Source organism: Brugia malayi (assembly GCF_000002995.4).
Source record: "Brugia malayi strain FR3 genome assembly, contig: Bm_v4_Chr2_contig_001, whole genome shotgun sequence".
Lineage (NCBI taxonomy): Eukaryota > Metazoa > Nematoda > Chromadorea > Rhabditida > Onchocercidae > Brugia > Brugia malayi.
In genome coordinates, this window is record NW_025062476.1 from 5015782 (window position 1) to 5031377 (window position 15596).

The 15596-nt window shown below is 25.1% G+C and overlaps 1 protein-coding gene across 1 annotated transcript; it reads left to right on the plus strand.

The window, feature by feature from the left end:
- Nucleotides 1–1136: 1136 nt before the first annotated feature.
- On the plus strand, nt 1137–13978 carry Bma-efl-3 (Uncharacterized protein; the record flags this gene model as incomplete). Its single annotated transcript, XM_043078470.1, has 17 exons — nt 1137–1164; nt 6821–6894; nt 7136–7199; nt 7596–7675; nt 7922–7982; nt 8701–9568; nt 9993–10069; nt 10347–10477; nt 10763–10862; nt 10941–11149; nt 11393–11486; nt 11701–11826; nt 11933–12059; nt 12342–12540; nt 12904–13315; nt 13522–13603; nt 13972–13978. 17 exons carry the CDS (start codon nt 1137–1139, stop codon nt 13976–13978), a joined length of 2739 nt encoding a protein of 912 aa, XP_042934404.1.
- Nucleotides 13979–15596: the final 1618 nt, after the last annotated feature.

Consider the following 15596-nt stretch of genomic DNA (forward strand, 5'->3'; position numbering starts at 1 on the left):
ATTCAAATTATTTTCAAAAAAAATGTTGACTCTTTTCTTTTTTTCATATTTATTTTTATATTATTAAATAATAGTTAATAAAATTATTTTTGACTCAAGTAATTCGTTTCTTTCGTCATTAATCAAAAAAAAAATGACCGAAATAAGTGCTTTGAGTTTGATGAATGAATTAGATAAACTGAATGGATAAGTATAGTAAATAGGTTAGAGGTCATCCATCCATTAGAAGAGAGTAGTATTAAAATCAGTGAATCGTCGGTGTGATCTGCCCGACAATAATTGCTTACCTATGCTTTGGGTTATGCATAAATATGTGGGATAATGTAGTGTTCAGAGTATTGTTGCCTTCTTCATTTTGCAGTTATGTCATTAGAAAATGATGACAGAACTAATATTGTCACACTTTTTTAACTTTTTGTCATATCTTTGTCATTCATTCATTTCCATTTTATTTGTTATTTGCTCTTTAAATCATTAAATTATTAAATCATTTTTAGTATTTATTCATTAAATTTTTTCCAAAATATTATTAATATTTTTTTTTTTTTTTTCAAAAATTTTTAATGAATTATTTTTCGTTCTTTTTTCTCTTTTTTTTTTTGATTCAAAAATTACAATTAAAAAAACACTATATAAAGAAATTTTTTTTGTAAAATAAAAATTTATGAGATTTTCTTTCCTTTCAATTAATTACAGACAAAATGTAAAACAACAAAACGATTATCATCAGTGATAAAATCTAGAAATCATATGATATGCTTGTTTCTTTTTTTAAATAAACTAAACAAAAAAAAACTTATCACCTTATTGTTTAGTATTTTTTGTGATAAACTAGTAGTAGTAGTAAGTGGGATGAAAAAATGTTTGGTATATAAGAACGCCAAAATTTAAGTAGAATAGAGAGTGAATTTATGAAATGATTTCCTGATTGATAATAATTATGAATATTAATCAACCAATCATATATGATACATAATAGTGTTATCAAATATGATTAAAGCTTATAGTTTAATCCTTTTATGCTATTGGCATTTATTATATTAAATTAAGTTTAGACTTAGTTTTCGTCGACTATTTCAAATATTTCATTCACAAATTGCAACAAATCTGATAAAAACAAGGAGAAGGGAAAGAAGATGTTTCTAACAAGAAATTATTTTGAAGGTTAGTTAATATCATCTTTTAATTTAATATATTAATAATTTTTAAATTTGAATATTAATCATAAATTGATTGATTTAATATTTTTAAAATTCAAATATCATTATTAATTGCAAATGTAAGTGTAATCGTTTATGCAAAAGTATACTTATCATTTTTATACTATTACTTGTCTTCTTACTATCCATTATAAAAGTATACTTATCATTTTTATACTATTACTTGTCTTCTTACTATCCATTACAAAAGTATACTTATCATTTTTATACTATTACTTGTCTTCTTACTATCCATTACAAAAGTATACTTATCATTTTTATACTATTACTTGTCTTCTTACTATCCATTACAAAAGTATACTTATCATTTTTATACTATTACTTGTCTTCTTACTATCCATTACAAAAGTATACTTATCATTTTTATACTATTACTTGTCTTCTTACTATCCATTATAAAAGTATACTTATCATTTTTATACTATTACTTGTCTTCTTACTATCCATTACAAAAATCATTAATAATTTAAGCATATTATTGGATGAATTTTCATTCTATTAGAAATGAATGAATTTCTATTCCGTACGGAATTCTAACATTCATTTTACTTTGTCACATTCCGCCTTTGCTTTTTCAACAAATTTCGGGCGCCAAATTTTCGATTGTTTGCTTAAGCGATATACCTTTCTTATACCACCCAAATATCACTATTCACAAATTCTCTGTCATCATTTTGCAATGCTTATAATTTTGAAATTTAACGATGAATGTTGATAAAAGGAAATAATTAGAGAGAGAGAGAGAGAGAGATGGAATGTTATTAGCAGAGCAATGATTACTGAGAAATTATTGTCATACTTCATTATATGACAATTTAATTAATTGAGCGTTCATTTCATTGAGGTTAATTATTCAATCATTTACTTTTCTTCAAATACCATATTTCATCCCTATTACTTTTTATTGTTTTATTGTATTACATCCATTTTAAGAATTATTTTTTTTTATTGTTTATACAATAATACATTCATATCTGTATTATAATGTTATTTCATTGATAAAATCGTATAATTTTAATCTAATTACCTATACATTAATATTATTTTATGTTAGATGAAGTTTAAATTAAATTAAATTAAATTTCATTAAATTAATTTAATGAAATTTTTTGCTTTTTCTTTAAAAAAAAAAATACGCAATAATGTTTTGGTATTTTTGTGAAAAAAGAGAGAGTAATTATAATAGCGAAAAAAAAAAATTTTTTTCACTTCCAATAATAAAAAAGAAAAACGAAAAGAAAAAAAAAGGAATGAATGGATTGCAAACTTTTAACATACGGAAATATGTCAAAGGTCAATTGAGAGGAATGATTGATTGAAAATTTCATTTTTTTTAGTACAATGACCTAAAAATAAAATTTTTATTAAAAATTATTATATTTGGTAAATTGTTCAATGTAATAATTATTAATAAAGAAAATTTGCTTTTAGTATCGAATAAAAAAAAAAAGGAAAAAAAATGATTGAATGTTTTGTACGGGAAAAAAGAAAAGGAAAAGATTTTGTGATGAATGAATGACGCAACAACCAATATTCATTGTAATACTTTTCCGCCTAAACACAAATACATTCGCGCCAAATGTGATTTCAAATTTCCCGCATATCTTTAAAAAAAGTGAAATTTTGGGATAAAATTTTCTTTTTTTTTTTGTTGCAATATAATCAGTAAAGGTGATCTTTTTTGTAGTTAGTGTATATTATTAAAAAATTGTATTAAATTATAAATTAAATGGTTTTTTGAAATTTTAATCTTAATTAGTATAACATTGTTTTTTTGAATATCTGAATTTTGAATTGAATAATTCCTCAAAATTTTAATCTTAAATATTTCAAATTCTTTTAAATTTTATGCATTATATGAATCGAATAATTTTTCTTTTTGAATTGTTGAATTAATCGGACTTGAATTCGATTATTATTATTGACCTTCCCGGTAATAGACTAGGCTATCTAGTTAGCAGCTAACTATACGTGGGGTAGATAGAGAGAGAGAGGGAGGGAGAGAGAGACATGAGGACAAAGAGATGAAGTGAAGAAAGGACATAAGAGAGGAGCACAGAAGGAAGGAGAGGTCTAAAGGTCAAAAAGAGGAGATACATGACATTAACTCTCTCATTCCTTCCCTACCCTTTTCCTCTTTCCCTGTCCTCGGGTATATATTGTTATGAATTTAGGCGCGAAATGGGGTACCCATGCGCAATTGTGTGGTGTCTATACTCTCATCTCACTTTACCTCCACCCATTTTAAATAAATTGATTATCGGAAATTCTTTATCTCTTTTCGTATTTTCAATTCTATTCAATAGATTAAATTGATCGCATATAATTTCTTGCTTAAAATTTTAATTCAAAAATGATATTTATTTTAAATTTCAACTGTAAATATATAACGTTTATATTGACAAAAAGTTTTCTACTCATAATTAATGTAAAAATGTTTACAAATTTGGATTGAAATTAAAAACTGAATTTAATTAGAATTAAAATTGACAAAAGCATTTATTGTCAATTTTAATTTCAAATTATTATAAATTTTCTTCTCTTTATTTCCCATTGCAACGTCTTATATAAAGTAATTCCAATATTTTCAATTCGATTATAACAATGACATATAATGAATGATATTCTTCTCAATGAGTCAAAACATATTATCGTTGCTTTAATTTTTACTTTCTATATATTGTCTATTTCAATAATATGTTATAATTGATATACTTAATTAAATTATTGTAATCAATGTATTCAATTACTGTAACGGTTAGGATGTTTTTTTTTTTTTTTTTGGATTTTTGATAATATATTTTTGTAGATAAAATAACATTCTTTTAAGAATAAAATTTTCAAAATTTAAACTAGAAATACTAAAATTTAATCAAAGTTCAGAATTGCTTCCTTTTGCATTTCCGTTTAGTTAATTAATTAATCAACTTAGTAATTGTAATTCACCGTTTCTCATCCTGAAAATGGTATTCCACATGATAGCAATTTGGATATTTCTCTACTTTAGTTGTCTGATAAGACTGATAATGAATGTATAAACTGATAAAGATTTAGGATTGATTTCTTCACTTTCTGTTTACACTAAGTGAGCCTTCATATGTCTTCCGGAAAATATCGTTGCATTTACAGGAATACACATAAGTGAAATTTTTAGTATCCTTTGTATAAACATAAATTTAAGTATGATTTTAGAAAAAAAGATTACGAGAATTAATGTTAAATCATTCAATTTAGATAGTTATCATTTGAAAGTAATTGTAAACTCTCATTAATGGTCTTAATTGTTAATTGTGATTTTAATGTTAATTTATCATAAATATTAACTGAGATAAAAGAAAAGAATTAATTGCAAATTATCCTAGAAGCACCGAACGAATAACCGAAAGATTAATTTCCAAAAAGAAAAATGAAAGATGAATCAGAGATTATGCGAATTTATTCTACTAATCAATTAATCCTTAGCAAATAATCATAAATGGACATCAAATGGACATTATTTGATAAATACAAACTGTTTCAAAAATAGTCAAAAGGAAAAGAAAAAGAAGGATTAATTTCCACAAATTAATTTAGCAAAAAATGAGAAATGATGATGAAATAAAATAATTTGAAACTATTCAAAATATAATATTACTAAGATAAATTTAAATTACTTGAAGAGAAAAAGAAAAGAAATCTTAATGGATTATTATAGGATTGAACAAACATTCACTTCATTGCTTTCTAGTTGCTATTAGATGCCTTTCTCTCTTGAAGATAACTATGATGGGTAGGATAGGTAACGATGGTGGGTAGGGTAGGTAATCATATGAAAGTCTCCACAATAGGACATCATATTTAGTGAAAGCGGGCAGCGCGGCGGGGGATTTGTGGGAGACGAAAGTAAAGAAGGAAGGAAGGAAGCGAAAAGGGAGATAATGAAGCGCAAACGATAAACAGCTGCCGTTCGGTGTGATTTTGATCGATGACCATAGATGGACATACTTTCCCACAAATCCTTTTTTCTTTATATCTATTAACTTAATACTAATACTAAACTGGCATTGTTCATTTTCTTTTTTCTTTTTTGAATCATTTTTCTAGTTGTGTAATGACCGTACTTTTCTGCAACTCATTAATCCTTCTTTTGTATGTATTAAAGCGGTAATATCTCCACTTATATATATTTCTATCTAATTCTTGATAAAAAAATGCTATGGTGATTAATTGTATGATATGGTAATCATCATCATTATCACTATTATCATTACACTATCGTCATTATTATCATCATTGTCATATCTTTATCATAAATTTATTTTAAGAAAGTTTGGCAACTCTGTTATGTATATCTTATATGCTTACATAGCGATTTTTTTTTAGCTTGAAATATAGCAGAAAAGCGCAACTAGGCTCATTTTTTTGACGCCTGTGCAACTATTCCACGTAACTAGCCTCATCTTTTTGATGCCTTAAGTTATGTCTAGCAAAGCTTTACTAGCAAGCTTAAATAGTGATATCAAAATTTATTAAGTGATAGGTTCAGTTAGGACATTCATTTCAGATCTGTCTGATTCATACCGGACATGCCGGACATACCGGTTATATGTACAGGTCATTATCGCTAGTATAGCTTGTCATCTCCCAAGGATATGCAAAAGTGGGAGTTACTAAATATAGGTTGTATTGGCATTATTATTTTATGGTATGGTAATTGACCTGACATAACGATATACATTTGAGATAATTATTTGTTCGAGTGCTTGAGGTAAATTACCTGATCGAGTACTTAAGGTAAATTACCTGATCGAGTGCTTAAGGTAAATTACCTGATCGAGTACTTAAGGTAAATTACCTGATCGAGTGTTTAAAGTAAATTACCTGATCGAGTGTTGTTTACAAATGTTATTAAAAGTATTAGAAGAAAAATGGAATAGTTTAGAAGATCACAAATTACTTCCATTATCTAAGTATTATCGTAACAATTTGTAATATTTGCGAGTTAAAGTTCATTTTAATTTTTTATGAAAATACTATTATATTAGGGAATTGACAAGCTATAATATAGTACTGATAAATATTTAAGTCTTAAAAATTACATAAAATTTAATTAATAACAGTTGATATATTATAAACTAATTTTTGTCTTTTATTTTAATTTATTCATTTTTAATTCATTTTAAAATGTATGATAGAGTAATTATTTCTACTTTTTCGTTTGATAAAATACAAAGAAAGATTTAAATAACTATCACATATTATCATAAAAGAATAAAATAAAAAATACTTTCTTCAAAATGATATATCAGTTGGAAATTTTTTTACTTTTCATTTTCATGGAATTTTTACCCTCTTTTTTTAACCACTCTCTCTCTCTCTCTCTCTCTCTAAAAGAAAAGCTATTTGTGACTTTTTCTCTTTCTAGAAAAATTTTACATAAAATTAATTAAACATGTGAATTTTCAAAATGAATATAACTTGAAAATTTCTCCAATAGCAATAAAAAATCTATCTATTATTTTGAATTCAATCTATGCTATTTTAATGAATTACAATTTAAAGTCATTAGATGATATTTTTTCCTTCTAATTTATGAAATTATATTAAATAACATTTTATAGATCATACCTTTGGTATGCATCAACATCCTTCAATTTCCGGAAGTTGCCAACTGTCAACGAATAATTCAACTGAAGTATATTTATTTGTTTGATTTTTGTTTTTTTTTTTTTTTTTTTTTTTACAAAAATATCACAAATCATTTAAGATTCGTAAATTTTTTTTCCAAAAATCTGTTTTAAAACTATCATAATTTTATTGTTATTATTGTTCGATGAGATCACATAATACTTATAATTTACTTGAAAAGAATCTCATACTAATAGGTGCTGATCAATAATTGTCTTACGTGTATTACGTGTATGCGTGAATTATAGGGCGGAGTAAGTAATCGATCTCAAGGTGAAGCTAGGAGTGCAATACTTTCGAATGATTTCAAAGGTTTTGTTTACATTTGTTAATTGAAAATTAAAATTCTGAGTTGATAGTTTTGCTTGGCAAATATTTAAGTATAAGTTCAATGTAAGTTTAATTCTAAAATTTAAAATAATATATTAATATTTGAATTTCCAAAAATATGACGTATTAAAATCATAAATATCAAAAACATCTGTTTAAGAATTTTTCCAAGTAACTTACTTAGCTAAGAAAGTGGAAAATTATTTCACAAAACATAAAATGACGTATAAAATGAAATTCCAGATCCGTAATTACTTTAAAAATTTCCAGAAAATATGCAGAAACTTGACATACTAAATTATATTCCAGATTTTACTTTAATGGATTATATTTTCATTAATTTTTCAACAACAATTTATTCTAGGAAGTTTTTTTCAGAGGAAAGCATGCAGTTGTTTGATGGATTACGAATGTCAAAATCTTCCTTATATGGGACAAAATTTGTTTCAGTCTTTCAAGTACAAACTTTCCAATTATTTTGCATACATATTTATATGAGTTTTTAGAAATTACTAAGTAATGTTTAATAAACATTTGATATAAAGCTAGAAATCTCTTAACTGCATCATTTATTCATAATGGAAGAGAAGTTATACTAAAGATGCCTTTTTGAGATTGAATAACTAACAATGTTTGATATTGGTATTTGAAATTTATCAAACATAAATAATCTATGTTTGCTTATTATGTATATAATTTTATAGGATCCAAGCTCGACTCAATCGCAACGATTGTTATTCGATGAGAATTTACCTACATTAACGGGTTTGCGTATTACAATTATCACTTGAATTTTAATTTCGAAAATTTTTATTTGAAATTTACAAATTAAACAGTGAAATGATATATATGTTAACATTATACTTTGCAAAATTATTTTCGATATTTCAAGATATTTCGATATTTCAAGAAAATAATTTATTTATGAAATCAATAATATATGAAAATAATTAAAAAAATAGCTATTAATGAAAATGATAAATCAAAGTAACTACAACAATGCAAATTTTTTTTTAGTATTTTCTTTTCAGGAGTAAATCAGTTAGTAATTTTATTATACAACTGATACTTTTCGTATAATTCGTTTCATGCTAACCTGAACACTCTTGATATTATTATTTTGTCTTGCCATATTTGTTATTATTATTAAATGACGTTAACATTATTATTCAGTATGCTAAGACGATAGTATAAATAAGATTTTTTGCTTTGATTTATCGATAAATTTTAAACATACAACTTTTTTTTTCGTTTAGAAATAACTTAAACCACAATTATTTATCTAAATTTTGTAGTCTTGGAAATTAATGTTCAAATCTTTTCAAATATTAATGTCAGTGTAAATTATGATTCATTTTTTTTTTTTCTTTTTTAATTCCAAAAGTTAATTTTCACTCTAATTTAAAATAATTAAAGTGATCTGTAACACTGTAAAATTTGGGAAGAGAAAGAATAAAAATAAAGCAAAAAGTTTATATTTCAGCTGTCAACTTAAATGTGAATTCACATATGGAAGATATACGTAAACGTAAAGCTCTGAAGATGCGGAATATTACGGTTGGGAATCAACAATGTATGAATCTGATTAAAAGTCAACGAAATGGAAACCACTTGAATGATGGAATTGGTGAAAGACAAAATAGAAATAAATTTAAATCTGAATGGAATTTAAAAAATCAAAGGAATGGATGTAAAAATTCGGACGGAAATAACGGTAAATGGAAGGGCAATGTTCGAATCAATCAAAAAGATTATGGAATAAGGAATGGAAATGAACGTGAAATTAAATTGAATCGGAATGCTCACTGCTGTCAAAGAGATTATGAAGGATCAAGTGGAAGTATAAATGAAATCAAATGGAACAGAAATATGCTAATAGATCAAAATGATTATGAAAAATCGAGTGGAAATAGTAAAAGATATATCGCTAAAAGTTGGAAACAAAACGGAAAAGAAATTGAACTTAATACGGGTCAAAGTGATGATGATGATGAATTAGGTGGAAATGGAGCAATATATAACGGGAATACTCGTAAGGGTCAAAATGTTCAGGAAGAATCGGGTAGAAGTAGAATTCGAATCAAACAAAACGGAAGTAGCAGTCAAGGTGATATTGAAGAGCGGAATAGAAAGAGAGATAAAATTAAAAGGAATGGAAATTTAATAGATCAGAGTGATGGTGATGAATTGAATGAGAATGAAGAAGGTGAATGCAATGAAAGTGATCGAATAAATCAAAATGAAATTGAAGAAACGATTGGAAATGGAACTCAGCAGAATAGTGGAAATGGCGAAGAAGCAAATAATGGCTTTCCGCGGAAGACAAAAACATTGGGACTTCTTTGCCGGAAGTTTGTTTTCGTCATTAATCTTCTCCAAAAATTTCAGTATTTTATCGAATGAAAACTTATTTAATGCTTCTAGAAAATATTTGCAAAATTTTTTTTTTCTTTTAACTTTTTTATAAAATTATAAACTTAATTTTTGTTTATTTTTTCTTTTTGGTTTGTTTATTTTACAAATTCTTCATTTGAATTTTTCTTTCTTTTCATAAATTAATTTCTTTAATTCATATATCATAGTTTAGTAAGAAAAAAGGAATATAATTTGAATTGAAGTTTTAAATTTAAATTTTGAGGAATTTGAAAATAATTTCATATTGATTGTGAATATTTATTTTCGATGGAATTCATTTCTCTTTTTTTTGAAACTTGAAAAGACTATAAATTTCTCTATCAATTTTTATCATTTTATTACAGAATGTTTACTTTTTAGATTCTTTCTGAAAGTACTTGAATATGTAGAATCTGGTGATGACAAAATCAATCTTGAAACAATCGCATGTTCTATGGGTATATTAAAAATTTGAGAAAATTAAAAAAAAAAAGTCAATCTGAAAAAAATCTATAGAAAATTTGATATAATTGCTGATTATGTATTATTAATATGTGAAATTTATTATGAGTTGAAATATTAGAATGCATAATATTTTCTCTGTTTTTTCTATTGATAAATGTTAACTGACATAAAATACAAACTGTGTAAAATTTCCTGGTGGTTAGAACTTTTGTTTAATACTAAGATCATCTTAGATCCTCAATAGCTTAAATTGAAATAATTTAATTCCAGAAGTTGAGAAGCGTCGAATCTACGATGTCGTAAATGTTATGGAAGCTTTAGGAGCTATGGAAAAATCACACAAAAGTTTCTATACTTGGAAGGGTCTAGATAATTTGCCATCTACTCTACATACCCTCAAGGTATATCTGATTTTTTTTTTTTTTTTTTTGTTTCGAGCAACAAATAATTTTCAAGAAAGTTAATTCGAAAATGATTATTCTAGAGAAATAAAAAAAAATAAATAGTATAATGAATAATAGAAATTAAAATTTGTCTTATTGGAAATCAGTTGATTTGCTCCGTTTTCTTTTTTTTCCAGTATTGCTTTTAAAATTATGTACAATGTTAAATTTCAAAAGTTTTTTCATTTTCATTTTATTTTTAGCAAATTATAAATATTCGTAATATTTGAATTTTTATTTTAGATGGAGGCAAATAAAGAAGGTATATACGAAAAAGTTTTAATGACACAGCATATAATGACACGATTCATGGAAATACCGAATAGGAATGGAAATATCAGTGGTAACTAATATTGGTCATTTTTTTTTTTTTTTTTATTTAGGATAATTTTTAAATTATTTCATTGTTGAATTATTTAAGCATCTGTCAGTGATGCTGGACCATCGCATACATCTGATGACAATAGCTTTGCCATTGAAGAACAGACAAATTCATTAGAAAATAATGATAGCGCAAATGTCTTATCGAGACAACCTGGTTCAAAAAAAAAGGAAAATAAACGCCAACGTGGATTAAACTCGCTAACATATTTATGCAGATATTTTTTCAAGATTTTAATTGTTGGATTGGTTGGTTTTATTATTATTGTTATTGTTATTCTTGTTATTGTTGAAAGTAAACTGTCCCAACTTTCAATTACCAAAGTGCTCTTATAACTCCTAAAAAATTTGAAGGTAAACAGAATGATACTTAATGAAATTAAATAGACTAGATGCTATGATTATTATTTAAAAAGTTATTCTTTCAATTTCCTTTATTTATTCAACATTATCATATTCATGAATTTATTAACATTTTTCAAACGTTTATAGGACTATCAATCTGATTATAAGGTAAGTTTGGACGTTGCAAGTACCATACTAATTAAGGATCCCGAAATTGATGGTTGCAAGCCACCGGATCGTAGTAAGTTTTTCTTAGAAATTTACTTTCCTTGAGATTTTTTTTCCAAAACTTGTGATAATAGAATAAGACAGCCCTAGAAAAACATAATGAACTTTAAAAAATTTTTGAATTAGGTTTCAGAAATAGCTGGAAATTGTTCGTTATGTAAATTTAAAAAGGTTCATTGAATTTGTCTAATCTGCAGTTATTTAAATTCGAATTAATTTAATATTAGGTCGATGCCGGCGAATCTACGATGTTGCAAATGTTCTGATTTCATTGCGATTAATTGAACGCAGAATGTTTACTTTTGGAACGAAGAAAATTCCACTCTTCGTCTATTGTGGCCCCAAAATTATTGGTAAAAACATTATTAAAATTTGTTAATCCATACATTTTCTTTAATAAACTAACAATTCGTCGTAATTATTTCGCTGTTGATTGAAACGTTTTTAAAATATTTTTAGAAAATGGTAAATTCGACTTCTTTCATCATATTCGGTTCAATAAGTTGTCGGTAAAACTGAAAAATTCAGAAGAAAAGAAAGCATATGAAGTGGAAGAAGGAAATTTGGAAATATTCTTTCTTAAACAGTAATTAATTGCTTTTCCCTCATTTTTTAAACTATTTAAAACTGTGAAAATTTTTTTTTTTAAAGAACTATTTTTTAAAACTATTTAATCATTTTTCAAACTTATTTCTTATTATTTCTGCTAATTTCTCTTTAAAAGTCTTGATTTGATAAAAATAATAGTAATAGAATAAAGTGAAAAATACATATTATTCAACACATTGAAAGTAAAAATAACTTAATAACTTATAAATATGTAAGTAATATTTTGCAATGCTAAAATGTCTTTTTTTCTTAAATTTAGAAAGCAAAAAAAGATGAAAATTGAATCATCCGATAATGTTATCGAGCCAGCAGAGAAGCGAAGTAGAATTGAAGAAACAGATTCGATTCAGGAAAACACAGATCTTAATAAAGAAAATGTTCCAACCGTTTTAATTAATCAAGTTATTCCATCATCAAATCCCACTACTTCAATGCCAATTATACGTCCTCAACCGCAGGTATAATAATTTTCGAGTTATTTTAAAATTTTAATTTATATTAGATTCAGATTTCTTTTTTGTTTTTGTCATTATATCATGTTTAGCTACAGCATTTTACCTTATGTTGATGCAATGTCAATGTCACAGATTTTCAGTTATTTTTTGGACTTTGACCTTTGAAGTTAAATAATAGTAATAATGCAATTGTGTTGAATAATATGGAATTTTTCCTTTGTCATACTGTGCGATAATAATATTTGAGTCATTGGAGTGATTTTTTTTTTGCATCCATTGATATGTTTTTAAATTTAATTTAATTAATTCATTAATTCTTATATAAGCAAAATTTGGGAGTTAAACTTTTCTGTTTTTTTTTTTCAGAAAATTACTGATTTAACATCATTTCCTGCTCCTCAAACATTCTCACCTTTCAATGATTTACAATCATTTGTCCAACAGTCAACTCTTAATCAATTTATGCCAATGCCAATTCGTTCACAACAATTTCTATCATTCGATCCAACTATGATCCTTTCAAGCAATGCTGATATGTCTCATAATGTTAACTCATCACAATTTCCCATGCAACAAAATCATTTCAATTATTTATCAATTGCTTATCCGTTCTCATCAATGGCATTTTTCCAACAACCATGTGGTCCAACAATTAATGCTGCAACTACAAGTTATGCTGCTTATAATAACAATCCTTTTCTAACCAATTCGAGAAATACGTTAAGATCATCGACGTTTAATATCGATTCAATATTGGGTAATAGAGAAATTCACACAGGTAATTGAGATTAAATTTATTTATCAATGAATCATTTCTAAATCAAATTTCAATTCTATAAATAGTTCAACTTTTTCTTCAAACTTAATTTAATATCAAAAAATGAAATTGCATTTTGGAATTATCCCATATATATATATATATTACAATTTGTAATTTGCAACTATCTACAGTTTTTTTTTTTATTTCCATATAAATTTTAATAGATAATGAAATGAAACATCCTACTTCTACCAGTCAACCTATTATTAATCAATATGATCAACATTCATTACTTCATCAATGCTCGTAAGTTTTTTAACAATTTTATTCCTTTATTTATTTCTTTTTTATGATGAAAAGATTTTATAGCAGAGAAAAAAAGAATTTTTATTATTTACACATAAATTTAGCTTATTTCAGAGATTTCTTATTCAACTACTCTTCAATATTTGACCCAAATAAAAAGCAGCCTGACTAATCCATTAGTAAGTTTTAACATATCAAATTAAAAGAAAAAAAAACCAACCTAAAGCAGACAAGTTTTCAGTTTCTCAATTACCATCGTCTATTCCATTACAAAATACTAGTAAATGTATCTATCATGCCTTCCACTCACACAATTTGATATGTTTACATTTGTCAATTTTCAGATTATTACAGTAATTCTTTTTCAGCATATGATTGATTGGAAATAACAGTGATAACAATCTAACGGTGTGGTAATTTCGTATAAAATTTCATTCAAACAGTATTGATATGATGCAATCTTTAAAATTTCTACTCGATGATATAGCTAATTCTAAATGAAGTATTAATTATTGTTTGTTTGCTATTCATATATATATATATATGTTTATTTATTTGTTTATGTGATTCTTTATTTTGTTGTTCTCGTTTATAGGTTTGTTAATCTTTTGTTTCTTTTCTTGATTTACTTTGCCATATCTTATTTTTTTGAAGAATATTGTTTTTTTTTTTTTTTTTTACAGTTATATTTAAATTAGATTTTCAGTTCATTATATGATTATATTAATTAATGCATTAATAACGGGATGTACTTATTTATATTATTTGGTAATTTTAGTAACGGTGAAGTTTATATTAGTGGTTTGTTCAAAGCTATTTTTATATGTATGTATTCATTTATTTTCGATTAAAATAAAATCTTTCATCTATTGTCTCCTCAATCATTTCCACAGATTATTTTCAATTTAATTATTTCTCTATTTCTAATAATTACGCTTCCTATTTGTCGAAATTAGTTAATTAGAAATTTAATAGTTTTGTCTTTTTGAAGAAAAAATTGTAGTTTATTTATTTATTTTTTTTTAACCATAAATTTTATTTATTGCCCCGTTTAGCTCTTGTTATATTCTCTTAACTTTGTATTTTCGAAAAAGTATAGATTTTTTTGGAAGTTTACATTGTTTTGTCCCAATGTACTATTTATTTCTTTTACGCGCACTTGCTTAAAGTTGAATGATTTTAATCCTCTATTTTTAAAAATTTTATTTTTAGCTTTTTTATATTCATCAAAATCTTCAATGTAGAATTTCCTCTTTTTTTGAAAAAAAACTTACTGTCATTATTTCTCACATATATGAATTCAACTTTATCTCATTGTTTACTGCATTGGAGTGATCCTCTACATCACTTACTTGTAGTCTTTCATTTCTTTATTTTAATTGTTGATAAATTTGAAATAATTTTTGGAGAGGACAATCATCCAGATTATATATCTAATATCTAATGTATATATCTAATATTGCTAATACTTTCTCTAATTAATTATTTTGATAAATATAATATTAAATACTGCCTTAACATACTAGCATATTTTTTAAAAAAGAAAACGTTTGTTTGATGATTAATTGAGAAATTTAAAAAAATTTTTGCGAGAGAAATAGTTATTGGGATTGGTAAAATTACCTGAATGGAACATTGTGATCAATTCAACTAGAATTATTCTTTAACCAAGTTTCCAAATAATTATGATTTTAGGTAGGAAATGTTGTCTTTTTAAGGGAATTAAAATACGAAATGAGAATTTTAAAACCAAATGAAACGAGAGTAAGTATGGAAAAAAACGGAAATTGTGTCGGAATTAAATCAAATCTGAAATGTAATAAATTTAATGAATGCATAAACAAATTTATATGAAAACAATATAGTACAAGGAACTGGTGAAGAGAAAATTTAAAAAAGTCGAGGAATTTAAAAATCAATAAGTTATTAATAATTTAGAGGTTCAAAATGAAATAAAATAACTCAAACAAAAGTAAAATAAGCTTATGCTTTT